Genomic DNA, 14999 nt, shown 5'->3' with positions numbered 1-14999 from the left:
GATTTTGATAGAAATTGTAATCCATCACAGATCAGAGAAGTTGCTTAGAGTTACAGAAGGCAGCTGCTTACCAACCGGGCTCACTTCTCGGGAAGCAGCTCAGATAAACAGTTAAAGAAGCATTTTATACAACTCCAGTCTGCCACATCATCACATCATTACATCATACAAGTTTGCAGATGAGGAGACCTCCAAGGCTCCAGCCTTATCACAATATTACACTTTGTTCTTGGCTGAAGGACACTGCTCTCATTCCATTCCCAATTTTTGCCACGTAGAAAATGAAGATGATAACTGTATATCCAGACAGAGGACCTGTCCTAATTAGATAAACTACTGGGGAAAACATTACTTCTGACATGCAGCATGCAGCTAATATTAGGGTGTAATAAACTCACACATCATCAATGATAATTATCTTAACAGGTGAATGTTTTGGGTTGTTTTTTTAATCAGCATTAGCATCGCGTTTTTAAGGAAAATATGTAATATAGTGCATGAGTTGCGACATCTGTTTTTTTCTGTTTTGTTTTTATAAATATAGCGATATGATACAATCAATGATCAGTGTAGTTTTCATTTGCTCTAAAAGAGGTGGCACATTTTCAGGCGAAGTTTATTATCTTCTTCTTAAATGGATGGATTTTATGGGGAACATGCATCCCGCTTGTCATAAGGTTTTAGAGAGCTATCTGTTCATCAGTAATTCTCCTGCTTGAGCTATTTCACTTTGCTGGGGGACAGCCTGCAGAGAAATAGTGCAGATTAGCTGAAATTTCACAGCATTATCCAATAGTTTGCCATCACTGGTGTGTCATTTTATTGCTTTTTTTATGCTTTCCTATTTAGTGCTTTCTTTTTCTCTTTTAGAATGCATTATTGATGGGGTAGTTTTTTTAATTGTGTTTATAAATTTATCTAAGAACAATTTGAATGTTTTCAAATGAACTGAAATAAAACGTAGGATTTTTAAAAGGGATTTCTTTTTTTAAGCTACATTCTCAGGCTCAGTTTTAAAACAATCCTTTCATGCTTCCTAATTTTCCACACAGGTGTGCCTCTCTCCACTCAGTGGGGCCCTCAGGGTTACTTCTATGCCATCCAGATTGCCCAGTACGGTTTGAGCCATTACAGCAAAAACCTGACCGAGCGTGCTCCCCACGTGGAGGTCTATGACACAGCCGAGGAGAAGGACAGCAGGGTCAGCACAGCGTCCTGGGGTGTGCCCAAAGGTTGCAGCCTGAGTCGTGTTCATGACAAGACAAGATCTACCTCTGTGCGTCAGTTCAGCGCTCCAGGTATGTCATCCATCTATTTGACAAGATGGCCTCAGGGCAAGCAGCTTATCTCTGGTTAACTGTGGCTGCAGTCCGCTCGATTTGCAACTGTACCCTTAGGATAGACTGATGCTCTGCAGTGAACAATGGCCATAGTGGGAGAACTCTGCCTGTTATGGTTGACAGAAGAGCTGCTGCATAATGACATTCCTAGAATCTTTAATGATTTAATCATCAGCAGGCTCTATTTCACATATTAATCATGCTTTGTTCACTTAATCAGAGGGAAATATCCACCTGATGGGACAGGCTGTAATACCTCTAGTTAACATTGTTCAATCAGAGCATGAATACATGAATATAAGTGGCTGAAATTAGGGCTCCAGAAGCTAGATGAATAAAACTGCCAATATATGAGGGCAATGCTGCAACATGATTTTTAACGATTTTTAAAAATGTTATTTTAGTTTTTTTTTAAAGTATAATAGTTGTTGCGAATTTTAATATTTCAAGCAAACTTATGTTAATTACAGCTTCTTTCATATCCAATTCAGTTCAATTCAGTTTATTTATATAGCGCCAATTCACAACACATATCATCTCAAGGCACTTTACAGTTCACCAGATCATACAGTCAGATTGATACAAAGTTTTCTATCGAGGAAAACCAGTTGATTTCATCGACTCAAAAGCAATCCCTCACACTAAGCATGCTTGAAGAGACAGTGGAGAGGAAAAACTCCCTTTTAACAGGAAGAAACCTCCAGCAGAACCAGGATCAATGTGAGCGACCATCTTCAGTTCAATTTCAATTCAGTTTATTTATATTTAGGGATAGTTCACTTATATAGAGCCCCTTCAAAACATGTCATCTCAAGGCACTTTACAGAGGAGACAAAAGTAGACAGATGAAGACATGCAAATCTAATATAAAACCACTGAACTATGAATCCTTTTTATGTTGGAAAAGTTAATGGTAAAATAGTGGGCTCTGTCTGGGAGAGAAACGGTTGAGCTGATGAGCTCTGAACCAGTTTTCATGTCAACGGGACGAAAGGGAGCCCATACAGTTAGTCACAGTAGAAGCTGAGCTTTGCACAGGGGAGAAATATGACCAAGCACTGAAAACAGACCCAACTCTATCATCTATAATCTAAGGTGTAGATGAAGGACCCCAGCTGTTATTTCTCTCCAGGATGGTGTACCTTATGAAGCAACTATGATGGGAAGAGCTGAAAGAACATTGTTAATGGTTGATTTTCAAATACTACAGAATGGCAGAATAGAGCTAGAATTAAGCAGAAGGAGGCAAAAGGGTTTCCTGTCCTCCAGCAGCCTAAGCCTATAGAAGCATAACTAGAGAGATAACCTGAGCCTCTCTAACTATAAGCATTATCAAAAAGAGTTTTAAGCCTACCCTTAAAAGTAGACAGGGTGTCTGCCTCACGAACTAAAACTGGTAGTTGGTTCCACAGAAAAGGAGCCTGATAACTAAAAGATCTGCCTCCCATTCTACTTTTAGAAATTTTAGGAACCACTAGTAAACCTGCAGATTGAAAGTGAGGTCGTCTGTTAGGAATATAAGAAATAACCGGATCTCTAATATAAGATAAAGCTTTGTAATTTTAGGCATTAAATGTGAGAAGGAGGATTTTAAAATCTATCAATGGTCCTACAGGAAGCCAATAAATAGAAGAATAAGGAAACCAAAGCATGTAATAGAATTATAAAAACATTCAAACATCAAACGATAAATTAGTTAAAAAAGAATGTGATATGAAACATTCATAGCCTTACTTGACAAATGTGTTCTTAATTAGCTTTTGAAAAGGCCGTTAATGGCATGGAAAAAAATATATATATATAGATCATGAGAAAAGTGTGTTAGTCTGAAATTTGAACAATTTTAGTTTTTTTAAATCAACCTATATCTTGATGCTGGTTACCAGCCTATACATGTACTTAATGGAAATGGTGTTATTTTTTTAATCATAGAATGGATATATAACTAAATAGAAAAATTAAAATAAATGACAAAAATAACTAAATTGAAGTTTTTCAATTACTTTAGTCTGTGGCTCAGTTGGTATCTTAAGCTTCAGAGGAATTTGTTTTCTGAAAATTAAATAACATCTCATCTAATGGGATCTAAGTTTCCGCTTCATAGCCACTTTAAGGCCAGCACAGCAGTTATAAATAAAATGCTTGACTATTCCTGCTTGAGCTTTAAAACATCTTCCTGGGCAATGAATATTAAAAAGTATATAATAGTGTCTCTCCCTAAGTACAGCAGTAATGCACTTTTAGAAGAAGGAAAGTTTCATCTCTTATAATAAAACTGACCGGAGCATTGCATCATCCTTGAAGCCATTTCAGAATGTTTCAACCCTGAGGAATCTAATATAATTCAGCAGCTTTTCTTCACATCATGGCTCATATGGAACTGACTAACCTGGGCGCTAAGCCTCTGGCAGACTATTTTCTTTGTTGTAGGGTGTCTTCTAACTTTCACTACACAGCTTTCTGAATCGATGTTGAAATTTGAATGTTGCAAAGCTAGACTTTTAGGAGTTTAAACCTGCCTAATAGAGATTCAGACTAGTATAAATATCTGAATACCATGCCGATAAAAGGGCTTAGACTGTACTTTACTGTTACAACATCCAACACTGTACATTTACCAAAAAATCCTTCTTAGGGACTAATTGGAACACCTTTGTTTATGCTGCATTTGTGGTTTTAGCTGAGATTATAAACTGATAAAGGGATTATCAATATGTTGTTCATGTGTATTACATTGAGACTTGGGTCATTACAGCCTCCTTTAAGCCGGGCATACACTGCAATATTTTCAATAGCTGCACGCAGTTACAGCTCACACTGTACGACGAAACCGCAGGGTTTAAAAGTTCACAGTTCACTATGTATGTTCTCACACTGTGCGACCCGACACTCTGATGCGATCTACCTGCTCACACTGTACGTCTAAAAACCACGTCGGACTCAGCTCCGCAGTGAGATGGAGCTACTTAGATTCCTCTATCCGGGAGCCAAATGAGTAGTAGGAATATCAAGCTCACTAGAGTGAAACGTGCTGCCTCGGCAATTTGTGCAATTTTGTGCTGAAAGCCCTAAAAAGAAAAGGCGACGACGTATTTGGACGAAAACATGGCTGAGTAAATGTGACTACTACGGTCTGTCAATTATACAGAAAGAACTCCATTTCATTCAAACCCCCGCCATGTCTGAGAGGAAGAAGAATGCTTGTTTGTGCATGCCCACAGCTGTTTGCCCACAAATGCCGACTGAATTTAAGACATGTTTGATTTTTTTGCCGACCTCACGATTCCTGATCGGGAGGAAGTTGTGAGAGGCGGATCACCCCTCTTACCCTTTGTATACTACACAACGCACAATCAGGCTGAAAGTTAAAGATCAAAAAATTTCCGTACGATCGGAAAATCGCCCCAAAAAGGGCAAAGAATCATACAGTGTATGACCGGCTTAAGCAATGTATTTGGGAATTGAAACTATTTATTCAAAAGAAAAAAATTACCTACAAAAGAATATTAAAATATTTAGTTGAAATTTAAAATCTTTAAAAAAAAAAGAAAATTGTTTTGCCAAAAAACTATTCTTTTCTCCTTCACATTTTAAGTACATTTTTACATCGGTTTGACTTTTGACAGAACAAAAAAAACTGCATGTTCCATCCTCAATAAAAAGGAAAACGATACAGATTAGGACTTATCTTTGGTCACTAGTAATCATTTATGGCGCTATGGCTATTGCCTAACTCATGACATTGTTCAATATGTTAGCCTGGATTTTAATTTGATATACTACATTATGAAATATTTATATTTTGTATTCCTTTTTAATTCTTGGACTAAAATTAAGTTAAGTATGCATCTATGATAATAGATTCTTCCACCCCAACAATTCAATTAATCGTTTTTCCTCTTGCCTCCAGTCATACACTATTCAGTTATTATGTTGTCACAAATAAAGTCTACAATGTCTGGTTTATCCCTGGTTGGGCTTGCTATCAATAAATAGGACTTGACTGGCTATTTACTGTAGAGATTTGGAGTGTAGCTCAGTTTTACAGCTGTAACGTGACCAAAGCCATGAGACAGAGTTATTTCTGGAAGTGGGAGAAAGTCAAAATCTTTTTACCCAGAGCTGACTGTGAGCAGGCTTTATTCTCCTCTTATCTCCTGCTGATATTTCCAGGACACGCTCTCTCTCTCGCTCTCTCTTTCTGTTGAGCTGCCATCTCTATTATATTCCCTCCCTTGTCCTTATTCTCGAGATTTCGGCTGCTCATCATCACCACTTTCTTTTCATTTCACCACTCAGTATCTCCTCACCTCACCTCCCCCCCCCGCCCCAGTTCCCCTCTCAGGTCAAGTCGTCCTCGTGGCATTCTTTCCTCAAGATCATCTTGTTTTCATCACTTCTCAGCTCGCCCCCCACATCCTCCCCCCGTTCGTCATTAATCTTCCCCATCTACCCCAGATTTCTGTCAGTCTTCCTCTGCTGTTTACGCATTTCCACCCACTTACCGTCCCTCTGTACCCTTTTACTTCATCGAATCATACTGATGCCCTTTTCTCCTCCTTCGTCAAAACTTTCTGGTTTTCTTCCTGTGCCGTCAGTTTTTCTTTCAGTCCCTTCACCTCCCTCCCTTTCCAATTTGAGTCCTTTTTTTTTCTTTCCTCTTCGCTGTATCTAGGACACGGCTGTTGAACAATCTCTCAAAGCCTCTGACAAGTGGATCAATTGTCTGTCCCCTGATAATAACCTGCCATCTACCATCCACACATTCCTTCACAAATGCTCTCTACCATTGAGCCCCTCTTATTTTCTCACCCAGTGTGCTTGGTTGATGCTTCAGAGTAACATTTTGTGCCAATCTTGATCAAGTGTATTCATACAGTTGCAGAAAAACAGCTTTTACCCCTGCTTGTGTATGAAGGTACTCTACCAGTATGTCCATGCTGCTTGCAAACTCTGCATTATTGTTCATTTCTGTCCGGAATATAGAAAAAATCTGCTCTGGGCCAAATAAAGTCCCAGAAAGCAGGTGCAGCATCCAGGTCTTCAGAGCAGCGATCAGTTAAATACAGGAATATGCTGCTAATCTACCAACGGCTTTGGCTGGTGTGGCCCAGTTTTGAATAGCTACTCACTCTTAACACCACTTTAGCCCTACGGTCTGAACTCTTTGGTTCATGGATGATCTTATTCTAAGGTTTATGCATTAACAAAGGAAAATCTGCCTTACTAATTTTCTGGTTTATGGCTGTGCATAGAAAATTGACTAATCTAAAACAGATACAATTTTTCAAAGGGGTCTTATGGCTTATGTTGACAAACTTTTACGGATATTCTAAGTACAATGGTAGGTTTGTGTGCTTCTCAGTACTAAACCCTGCTTTGTCCCACTTGGTGGACCGCTAAATGTGAGGCAGCGGGTGTAAAAACAGTTTGTTTATACAACCCTGACAGCTCTGTAGCTGGATGAACAGTTTACAGTGAAGATGACATCAAAAACTGTAATACTGGGTTACATGCGTGTATCAGATCCCTTGTGCGTCATTAAGCAATCTGAATCCAGCACAGGAATGATGCAGGCTGCCGCTATCAATAAACATTAAATCACTGTGGGAAAATACGAGCTTTATAGGAAAGAGATGGAGTTAAAATTTTTTATCTATTTGCCAAAGCAGCAAAAAAAGTGTTGTTGTTTGGCCCCGAATAGGAAACATAAGGGGAATTTAATCAAAGCTGCTGAACCAACACTCTACTAACAAATGCTCTTGATTTGATTCAGATCACAATACTCTTTTCTTTCCCCTTTGAGATAACTTATACACCATTTGATTAATGGGCTTTAAGTTTTTAACTGCAAAATCAAGTATTTTTATTTTTGTCCTATAATTTGATATGCTATAAAATACTATAAAAATGTGATTTTCTCCTGTGTGACATCAGTGAAGTTTTATCTTTGTTGCAATGTAATGAGATCAAATAAAACTGGATTCATTGCTTGACTCCAAAGTAGAACGGGGGAATTGCCTAAGAAATGGTCAGCAGGGTTTCTCCCAACAGCCTGGATCCAGAGTTTCCATGGCAACCTGCTGTAACTTGTCAATGGGAGACAATCTTCCCTATGGCTTCTTGTACTACTTGGGCTTTGAGTTTGTGAATGGTTCACAGATACAGGACAAACTGAACCCTGTTGTTGTTGCATGCACAATTGGACGTTTGTTGCCGGAGACAAAGCAATGGGAGCAAGTCAAAAACTCCCCTTTCCAGGTAGACCAGATATTTCATGTTACAAATATTACAAATATGGTGAGTGTTCTGCAAAATATATACATCATATAATATTTTATTATTAACTCCAGTAAAATATAAAAATACACTGGACCATGCTTTAAGAGCCGTATTTATAAGATTTGTAACACAAATGCGTGATGGATGGTATTCAGCGAGTTACGATTGATTAAATCAGTGGTTCCCAAAGATTTTCTTCTGGGCCCCCCTTTGGATTACAATACAATGTCCACGCCCCCCAAAAAAAAAAAAAAAAATCAACTGGGCACACACATCGTTCAACCAGATATAATAAACCTATATACATATTTTGTTTTCAAACTCCACTGAAGTTCATTTCACACTTCAGGTTGCAACAAAACAAACTACACACCATCTTTACAGTGGAACACTTTTGTGTAACTGTATTTTTTTCATAGTTCTATACTGTAGATTAGAAGAGGATTCTTTGTTGTCTGTGTTATTTTAAACATATTTGTTTGTTTTTTATTTGTAACAATATTTAACTTTGCTATCATCAATACATTAAAAAAGCCTCTGTCCAAAATGGAGTGAAAACATTGAACAGCTCCCTGAGAGTTTTTTCTTTGTACTTTAATCCTCCCATCTTTTCAGTGGCTGTAGTGAGCCTGCTTGTTGCTGCAGATCTTCTCAAATCTGGGTTTCAGTGTCACAACTGTCCATTATGCTCAGTCAAGCAAGCACTGTTTTTTTTTTTTCTTCACTCATCCATACCGCTTCCCGCGCCACCCCTGCAATGGCATTGGGGGCGCGCCCCACACTTTGAGAACCACTGGATTAAATACTTTGATACTTCATTGATCCTACCGTATATAATTACACTGAGGGGAGCGGTCAACCGCCCCAAGATTGTGTCACTGTATCCTGTCAGTGTGGGATTTATTTATATACATGATTATGGTCCGGACCACTGATTCAGACACCGGAGTGGGGCTAACCATTCATAACGCTGCTAACAAGTATGATCTTTAGATCCTTAATTACAAGATGAACAGCAGGCACTGTTACTTCTGTTGCAGGTTGTGGGACGTCCTTTGTTGCTTAAGTTTTTGTGTTGGGGCTTGTGTTTTTGACCTTACACCTCTGGGCCACCGTAGAAAACAGATAGGCAACACATGTAGAATTACTTAATAGCTAAAGTTGAGACAGATTAATGGATTTTAGAAATAGTAAAAAATACTTTAGACTCTCTTAGCTCTAGCATATTTTTCCCATTCTACCAGTGTTTAAATAATACACCCATCTACAATCATAATCAGTTTTTTCATCTTCCATCTGTGCTCATCTTATTCAACTCCTTAACGGTCAGTTCATGCTTCATCTTCCTTGTTTAGGATAGTTTTCCTCACTACTGACAGTAGTATATTCTAAAACCGAGTATTATGGGCAGGCTAGAGAATTTTTTTTTTAAAGCGAGAATAAAGTCTTAACATTATGAGAATATGGTTGTAATATTACAAGAATAAAATCGTAACATTACGAGAATAAAGTCCTAAAATTACGAGAATAAAGTCATAAAATTATGAGAATAAAGTTGAAAAACTAAGAGAATAAAGTCATCATACCGCAACCCAATTCAGAAGGAAAGCGGTGAGAATCAACCAGCATATCATGGCTGACCATCACCACCAAACAGCAACCTGAGTTCACTTTGACATACTGCCCAATTTGATGCTGGTGCTGAAAGATTTCCCTATTTGTCAAAACAATGCCAATGTATAACTTAACATGAAAAGCATTTTACGATGATGTAATAAACGTAATATAATTTTAATATTACTCTCATGATTTTACAACTGTATTCTCATAATATTACGACTCTATTCTCATAATTTTACGACTTTATTCTCGTAATTTTAAGTCTTTATTCTCGTAGCGATTTCAATTTGCAAATTAAAAAGAAAAAGCCCGGTCCTAGTACTCTGTCGTAATATTCCACAAGTATCCCATTTATTTGTTAAAGTTATGAAAGTTTTGTATCCTAAATGCATAATTTAAATTTTTAAATCAAGCAAAATTGGGGTTTTAAAACCTAATAGCATTACTTAAATAATCTCTTTCCAATATTTTTGAACTTTTTGGGCATTTTTGACATTTTTCCAACAATATTTTCTCCAAGTGTTGGATTTGGTGCTTCTCCACTCTAATTTACAGATCTGCTTCTATTCTTCGTCTGTTATGAGTAGGGTGTCCCATCATCTTATGTTAAATGTGCAATATCTAATTATCTTCTTTTAAGAGGAAAAAAGTTTTCATTCCATTGGTAGATTATTTTCTGTACCAACCATCTCCATTGGTTTAAGGGTAAGAGGCAGAAAAAGAGTATATCCTTGACATGTCACTAGTTGAACAGATATTTGTATTTACTCTAAATAAAATAAAAGAAACTATTTCAAGTACTCATTGTTGCTTTGAACTGATTGAAATAATGCAACAAATGAAATAACACTTGGATTATCTGTAGAAAACAAGCAGTCTCATGTAACGTCCTAGAAAATACTTAAACCAAAAGACAGATTGAAACCTTAAAAATAAAAGGATAAAAGATCATTTCTTTGATGAAGAATTTCTAAGAACTGTGAAGATGTGAAAAAAGCAGAGGTCGTGAATAAATGATCACATGAACGTTTTCATCACCAGTTTATTTATCACGCTTTTTGGCCACGTGATGTGCACAGCCGGTCCTAACTCTGCGTATGTTTTAAGATCTCTTTATCACCAACGTACCCCTGCCCAGTTTGCGCTGACGTATTCCCAGCAGCGTGTCATTTCTGTTTCCCAACTGATTGCTAAACAGCCACAGAGCTGAGCGGTGGAGGTGGAATCTCGTCTGTATTCCCTGCCCATCCTTTATTGATGGCAGAGTAATCACAGGGCCAGAGTACAAATCCACTTACCCTCTGCTTTGCCTTAAGTAATGGATTTATGAGTGCATTAAAGAGCCGTAGTCATCCAGAGGCCCCTGCCAGACTGTCTCTGTGCTCATTCTCTTGCTGATCGACTGTCTTTGTGTCTCGGTCGGACTCATAAGCTTCTGCCCTCCCAGCTTCTGTCATGCGAGATCCCTCTGTCTTCTGATTCCCAATTGTCTGCTCTCTGTTGCCTCATTTTCACCTTCTCCAGACTTTGGCTGGCTTCAGCAGTGTTTGTGTGACCCATCATTCCATTAGCCTCCTTCTCCTTCACTTTTGAATCCTCTCATCTTTTATCGTCTGGGGAGCCCTGATTAGGCAGAAGAATCTTTTTCATTTTCTCCTTGAAGACCAAGGAGCTCGGCCAACAGAGGGCTGCCTCTAGAAAAAGTTTGAGCTTTAGGGGCTTGAAGGGAAGTTGGCGCCAACTTATCCGCCTGAACTAAACCGACTTTAAAGCAATTCGCTCGGCGCAGAGCCGGAGCATGAGCATGAAAACTGAACTGTGGGCTCTGCAGGGAAGAAATGTAAAAATGCAGCTGGAAAAGTTACAACACTGCCTCGCATTCACTCCAGCAGATTTTATGTGTTTCTTTTTTGCTCTTCAGCCCTTTTTCTCACATACTCTTAATTGATCTCAGTGTGCAGGGACACATCTGTAGTTCATATCCCTTAAGAAGCTTGTCTGCGTGCGTGTGCACGCTGGGCTTTACCTCCTTTTATGTCCCACACACACAGCAAAGCACTTGATATGGGGGATAATAGTACAAGACACCTGCTGGTAAAGACGGAAAGGTTTTGACCATAAATTATTTCTAAACCTGCTGAATTTCTTTTTTTATCTTCTGCTAGTGGGAGGAGTATTTGCTCCACTAGAAGAAAGATCATATAAATAAACCAAGAAAGGAGAGTGCATTAAAAGATGCAGATAAAAGAGCTTGGAGTCAGTCTGCTGAAAATAGCCTTTTAGAATTTGTTAGAAGCCTTTTTACATAAGTCAAGTGAGGTTAGTGTGTGTGTGTTTAGTAAAATCTCAGCTAATTCTGTCTGTCTTTGACACCCTTTCTGTATCACTCCCCAACACTTCTCACAGAGTCCTCAGAGGGCATTTCTCTGCAGCTGGGCAACTTGAAAGACTTCATCCTCAGCCTGGACTTAAAGTTCACCTCCAATGGCAGCGTGTCCGTCGTCCTAGAAACCACAGAGAAGGGGCCGCCCTACACCATCCACTACCAGACCAGTACGCAGCTCATCGCCTTTAAAGACCATGACATTACCTACGGCATCGGGCCTCGCTCCTCCTGGAGCACGTTGACCAGAGACCTGATGACCGATCTCAGGAAGGGAGTCGGATTGTCAAACACTAAGGCTGTCAGAGCTACAAAGGTTGTTTTTTTTACCCAAACTTCATCACTTAAATGATGAAAACTTAAGTTATTATTATAATCCACAATCTTTTGTTTTACAAAAAGAGAAACTTTGTTGTATAAGTATTTTTTAATAACTTACAGAATACAAAAGTATGAATGAATGTAAGTTTTCAAAACTTTAAAGTGTGGAATATATGCATAATATTTTACATTGTAGGAAGCCCTTATTTGTGAATTTGTAGCAACAAAGTCTGAGTATTGAGTACATTAAATAAGAAAACAATGGGACAGTAAACAAAAGCAGGTCTCAGTTAAGTCAGAGAAATTATAATTTTTTTCTAAAACAGCTTTTAGTTTAAATGTAATAATGGGAAAATAAAGTTGAATGTTTTTTTATAAGTATGGATTACCTAATTTGTCAGAGAGTAAATATTATTAATAATGATAATAAAGTCAACTGCGATTTTCTCCTTTTCTTTTCTAAAAATGTAAAGAAATCCCTTCTTTCTTTGAAGGATACTATAAAAGAAAAAACTCAGTGAACATGTGTTGTTAATAAAATTAGTTTTTACTAAGCATTAATTTCTAATTTGACTTTGATAATAGTACAGTTATAAATAATGAAGTTGTTTACACCTATTTTATATATATAAGAGATGCAGGATAGGATGATTAAATTAGCACTTGACTCTTTCATGACTTTTTGTCTGCTTTTCCTCTCAGATCATGCCCAGACGGGTGTTGCGGTTAGTCCTGCATGGACGGGGCTTTGTCGACAACGTTACCATCTCCACCACTGCCCACATGGCTGCCTTCTTCGCTGCCAGCGACTGGCTGGTGCGCAACCAGGACGAGCGAGGCGGCTGGCCCATCATGGTCACCCGAAAACTGGGCGAGGGCTTCCGGCCCCTGGAACCTGGCTGGTACTCGGCCATGGCTCAGGGCCAGGCCATGTCCACCCTGGTGAGAGCCTACCTCCTCACCAAGAACCATGCTTACCTCAACGCTGCCCTCAAGGCAGTAGGACCATATAAGGTGCCTTCAGCGCAGCACGGAGTCAAAGCGGTGTTCATGAACAAGTACGACTGGTATGAAGAGTACCCCACCACCCCCAGCTCGTTCGTCCTCAACGGCTTCATCTACTCCCTGTTGGGGCTTTACGACGTCGCTGAGACAGCAGGGGAGATTCTGGGCAGAGAGGCAGGTCAGCTGTTCAGCCGCGGCATGGAGTCTCTAAAGGCCATGCTGCCCCTCTTTGACACGGGGTCCGGGAGCATCTACGATCTGCGTCACTTCATGTTGGGCACGGCGCCCAACCTGGCCCGCTGGGACTATCACACCACGCACATTAACCAGCTGCAGCTGCTGGCATCCATAGACAACGCTCCCATCTTCAGGGATGTGGTGAAGCGCTGGAAAAACTACTTAAAAGGGATTCGTGCCAAGCACAACTAGTGGAAGTCAGCAGATTTTACCTCCGTGTTTAGAAGAGAATCAGTGTTTAGAAAGTAAGAACAAATCAGAAGATTTCATAAAGAGGCGCGTGCACACGTGTGTGTGTGTGTGTGTGTGTGAGTGTGAGTGTGTGTATGAGTGAATCACTACTGTTTGACGGCCTGAAAGATGAGTTGCTATACAGGTGCTGGTCATAAAATTAGAATATCATGAAAAAGTAGATTGATTTCAGTAATTCCATTTAAAAAGTGAAACTTGTATATTATATTCATACATTACATACAAACTCATATATTTCAGATGTTTATTTTGTTTAATTTTGATGATTACAAATGACAACAAATGAAAATCTCAAATTCATCATATCAGAAAATTAGAATATTACTGAAGACCAATAAAAACAAAGGATTTATAGAAATGTTGGCCAACTGAAAAGTATGAACATGAAAAGTATGAGCATGTACAGCACAGTATTTAGTTGGGCCTCCTTTGGCCTGTATTACTGCAGCAATGCGGCGTGGCATGGAGTCGATCAGTCTGTGGCACTGCTCAGGTGTTATGATAGCCCAGGTTGCTCTAATAGTGGCTTTTAGCTCTTCTGAATTGTTGGGTCTGGTGTATTGCATCTTCTTCTTCACAATACCCCATAGATTTTCTATGGGGTTAAGGTCAGGAGAGTTTGCTGGCCAATTAAGAACAGGGATACCATGGTCCTTCAACCAGGTACTGGTAGCTTTGGCACTGTGTGCAGGTGCCAAGTCCTGTTGGAAAATGAAATCTGCATCTCCAAAAAGTTGGTCAGCTGCAGGAAGCATGAAGTGCTCTAAAACTTCCTGGTATGTGGCTGCGTTGACCCTGGACCTCAGAAAACACAATGGACCAACACCAGCAGATGACATGGCACCCCAAACCATCACTGACTGTGGAAACTTTACCCTGGACTTCAAGCAACGTGGATGAAGTGCCTCTCTTCTTTTCCTCCAGACTCTGGGACCTTGATTTCCAAAGGAAATGCAATATTTACTTTCATCAGAGAACATGACTTTGGACCACTCACCAGCAGTCCAGTCCTGTTTCTCTTTAGCCCAGGCAAGACGCTTCTGACGCTGTCTGTGGTTCAAGAGTGGCTTGACACAAGGAATGCGACAGCAGAAACCCATGTCTTTCATACGTCTGTGTGTGGTGGTTCTTGAAGCACTCACTCCAGCTGCAGTCCACTCTTTGTGAATCTCCCCCACATTTTTGAATGGGTTTTGTTTCACAATCCTCTCCAGGGTGCGGTTATCTCTCTTGCTTGTACACTTTTTTCGACCACATCTTTTCCTTCCGTTCGCCTCTCTATTAATGTGCTTGGACACTGAGCTCTGTGAACAGCCAGCCTCTTTAGCGATGACCTTTTGTGTCTTGCCCTCCTTGTGCAAGGTGTCGATGGTCGTCTTTTGGACAACTGTCAAGTCAGCAGTCTTCCCCATGATTGTGTAGCCTATAGAACTAGACTGAAAGACCATTTAAAGGCTTTTGCAGGTGGTTTGAGTTAATTAGCTGATTAGAGTGTGGCACCAGGGGCCATCAATTTTGAACCTTTTCACAATATTCTAATTTTCTGATATGATGAATTT

General features: G+C 39.5%; 1 protein-coding gene across 1 annotated transcript in view; it reads left to right on the top strand.

Annotated features, from left to right (window-relative positions):
• glceb (glucuronic acid epimerase b) overlaps positions 1-13533 on the top strand; it is a 76568-nt gene extending 63035 nt beyond the window's left edge. The window contains exons 4-6 of the mRNA XM_038275513.1: positions 1053-1298; positions 11649-11941; positions 12649-13533. Coding sequence (XP_038131441.1) covers positions 1053-1298; positions 11649-11941; positions 12649-13380 — 1271 coding nt within the window. The 3' untranslated portion in view covers positions 13381-13533. The remainder of the gene's footprint in view (positions 1-1052; positions 1299-11648; positions 11942-12648) is intronic.
• The last annotated feature ends 1466 nt before the right edge of the window (positions 13534-14999 follow it).

Source organism: Cyprinodon tularosa, unplaced genomic scaffold (assembly GCF_016077235.1).
Source record: "Cyprinodon tularosa strain WSP-4 unplaced genomic scaffold, ASM1607723v1 ctg1000, whole genome shotgun sequence".
Classification (NCBI taxonomy): Eukaryota; Metazoa; Chordata; class Actinopteri; order Cyprinodontiformes; family Cyprinodontidae; genus Cyprinodon; species Cyprinodon tularosa.
The sequence above is the reverse complement of the archived record's forward strand: the minus strand, read 5'-3'. Positions and strand labels throughout refer to the sequence as shown.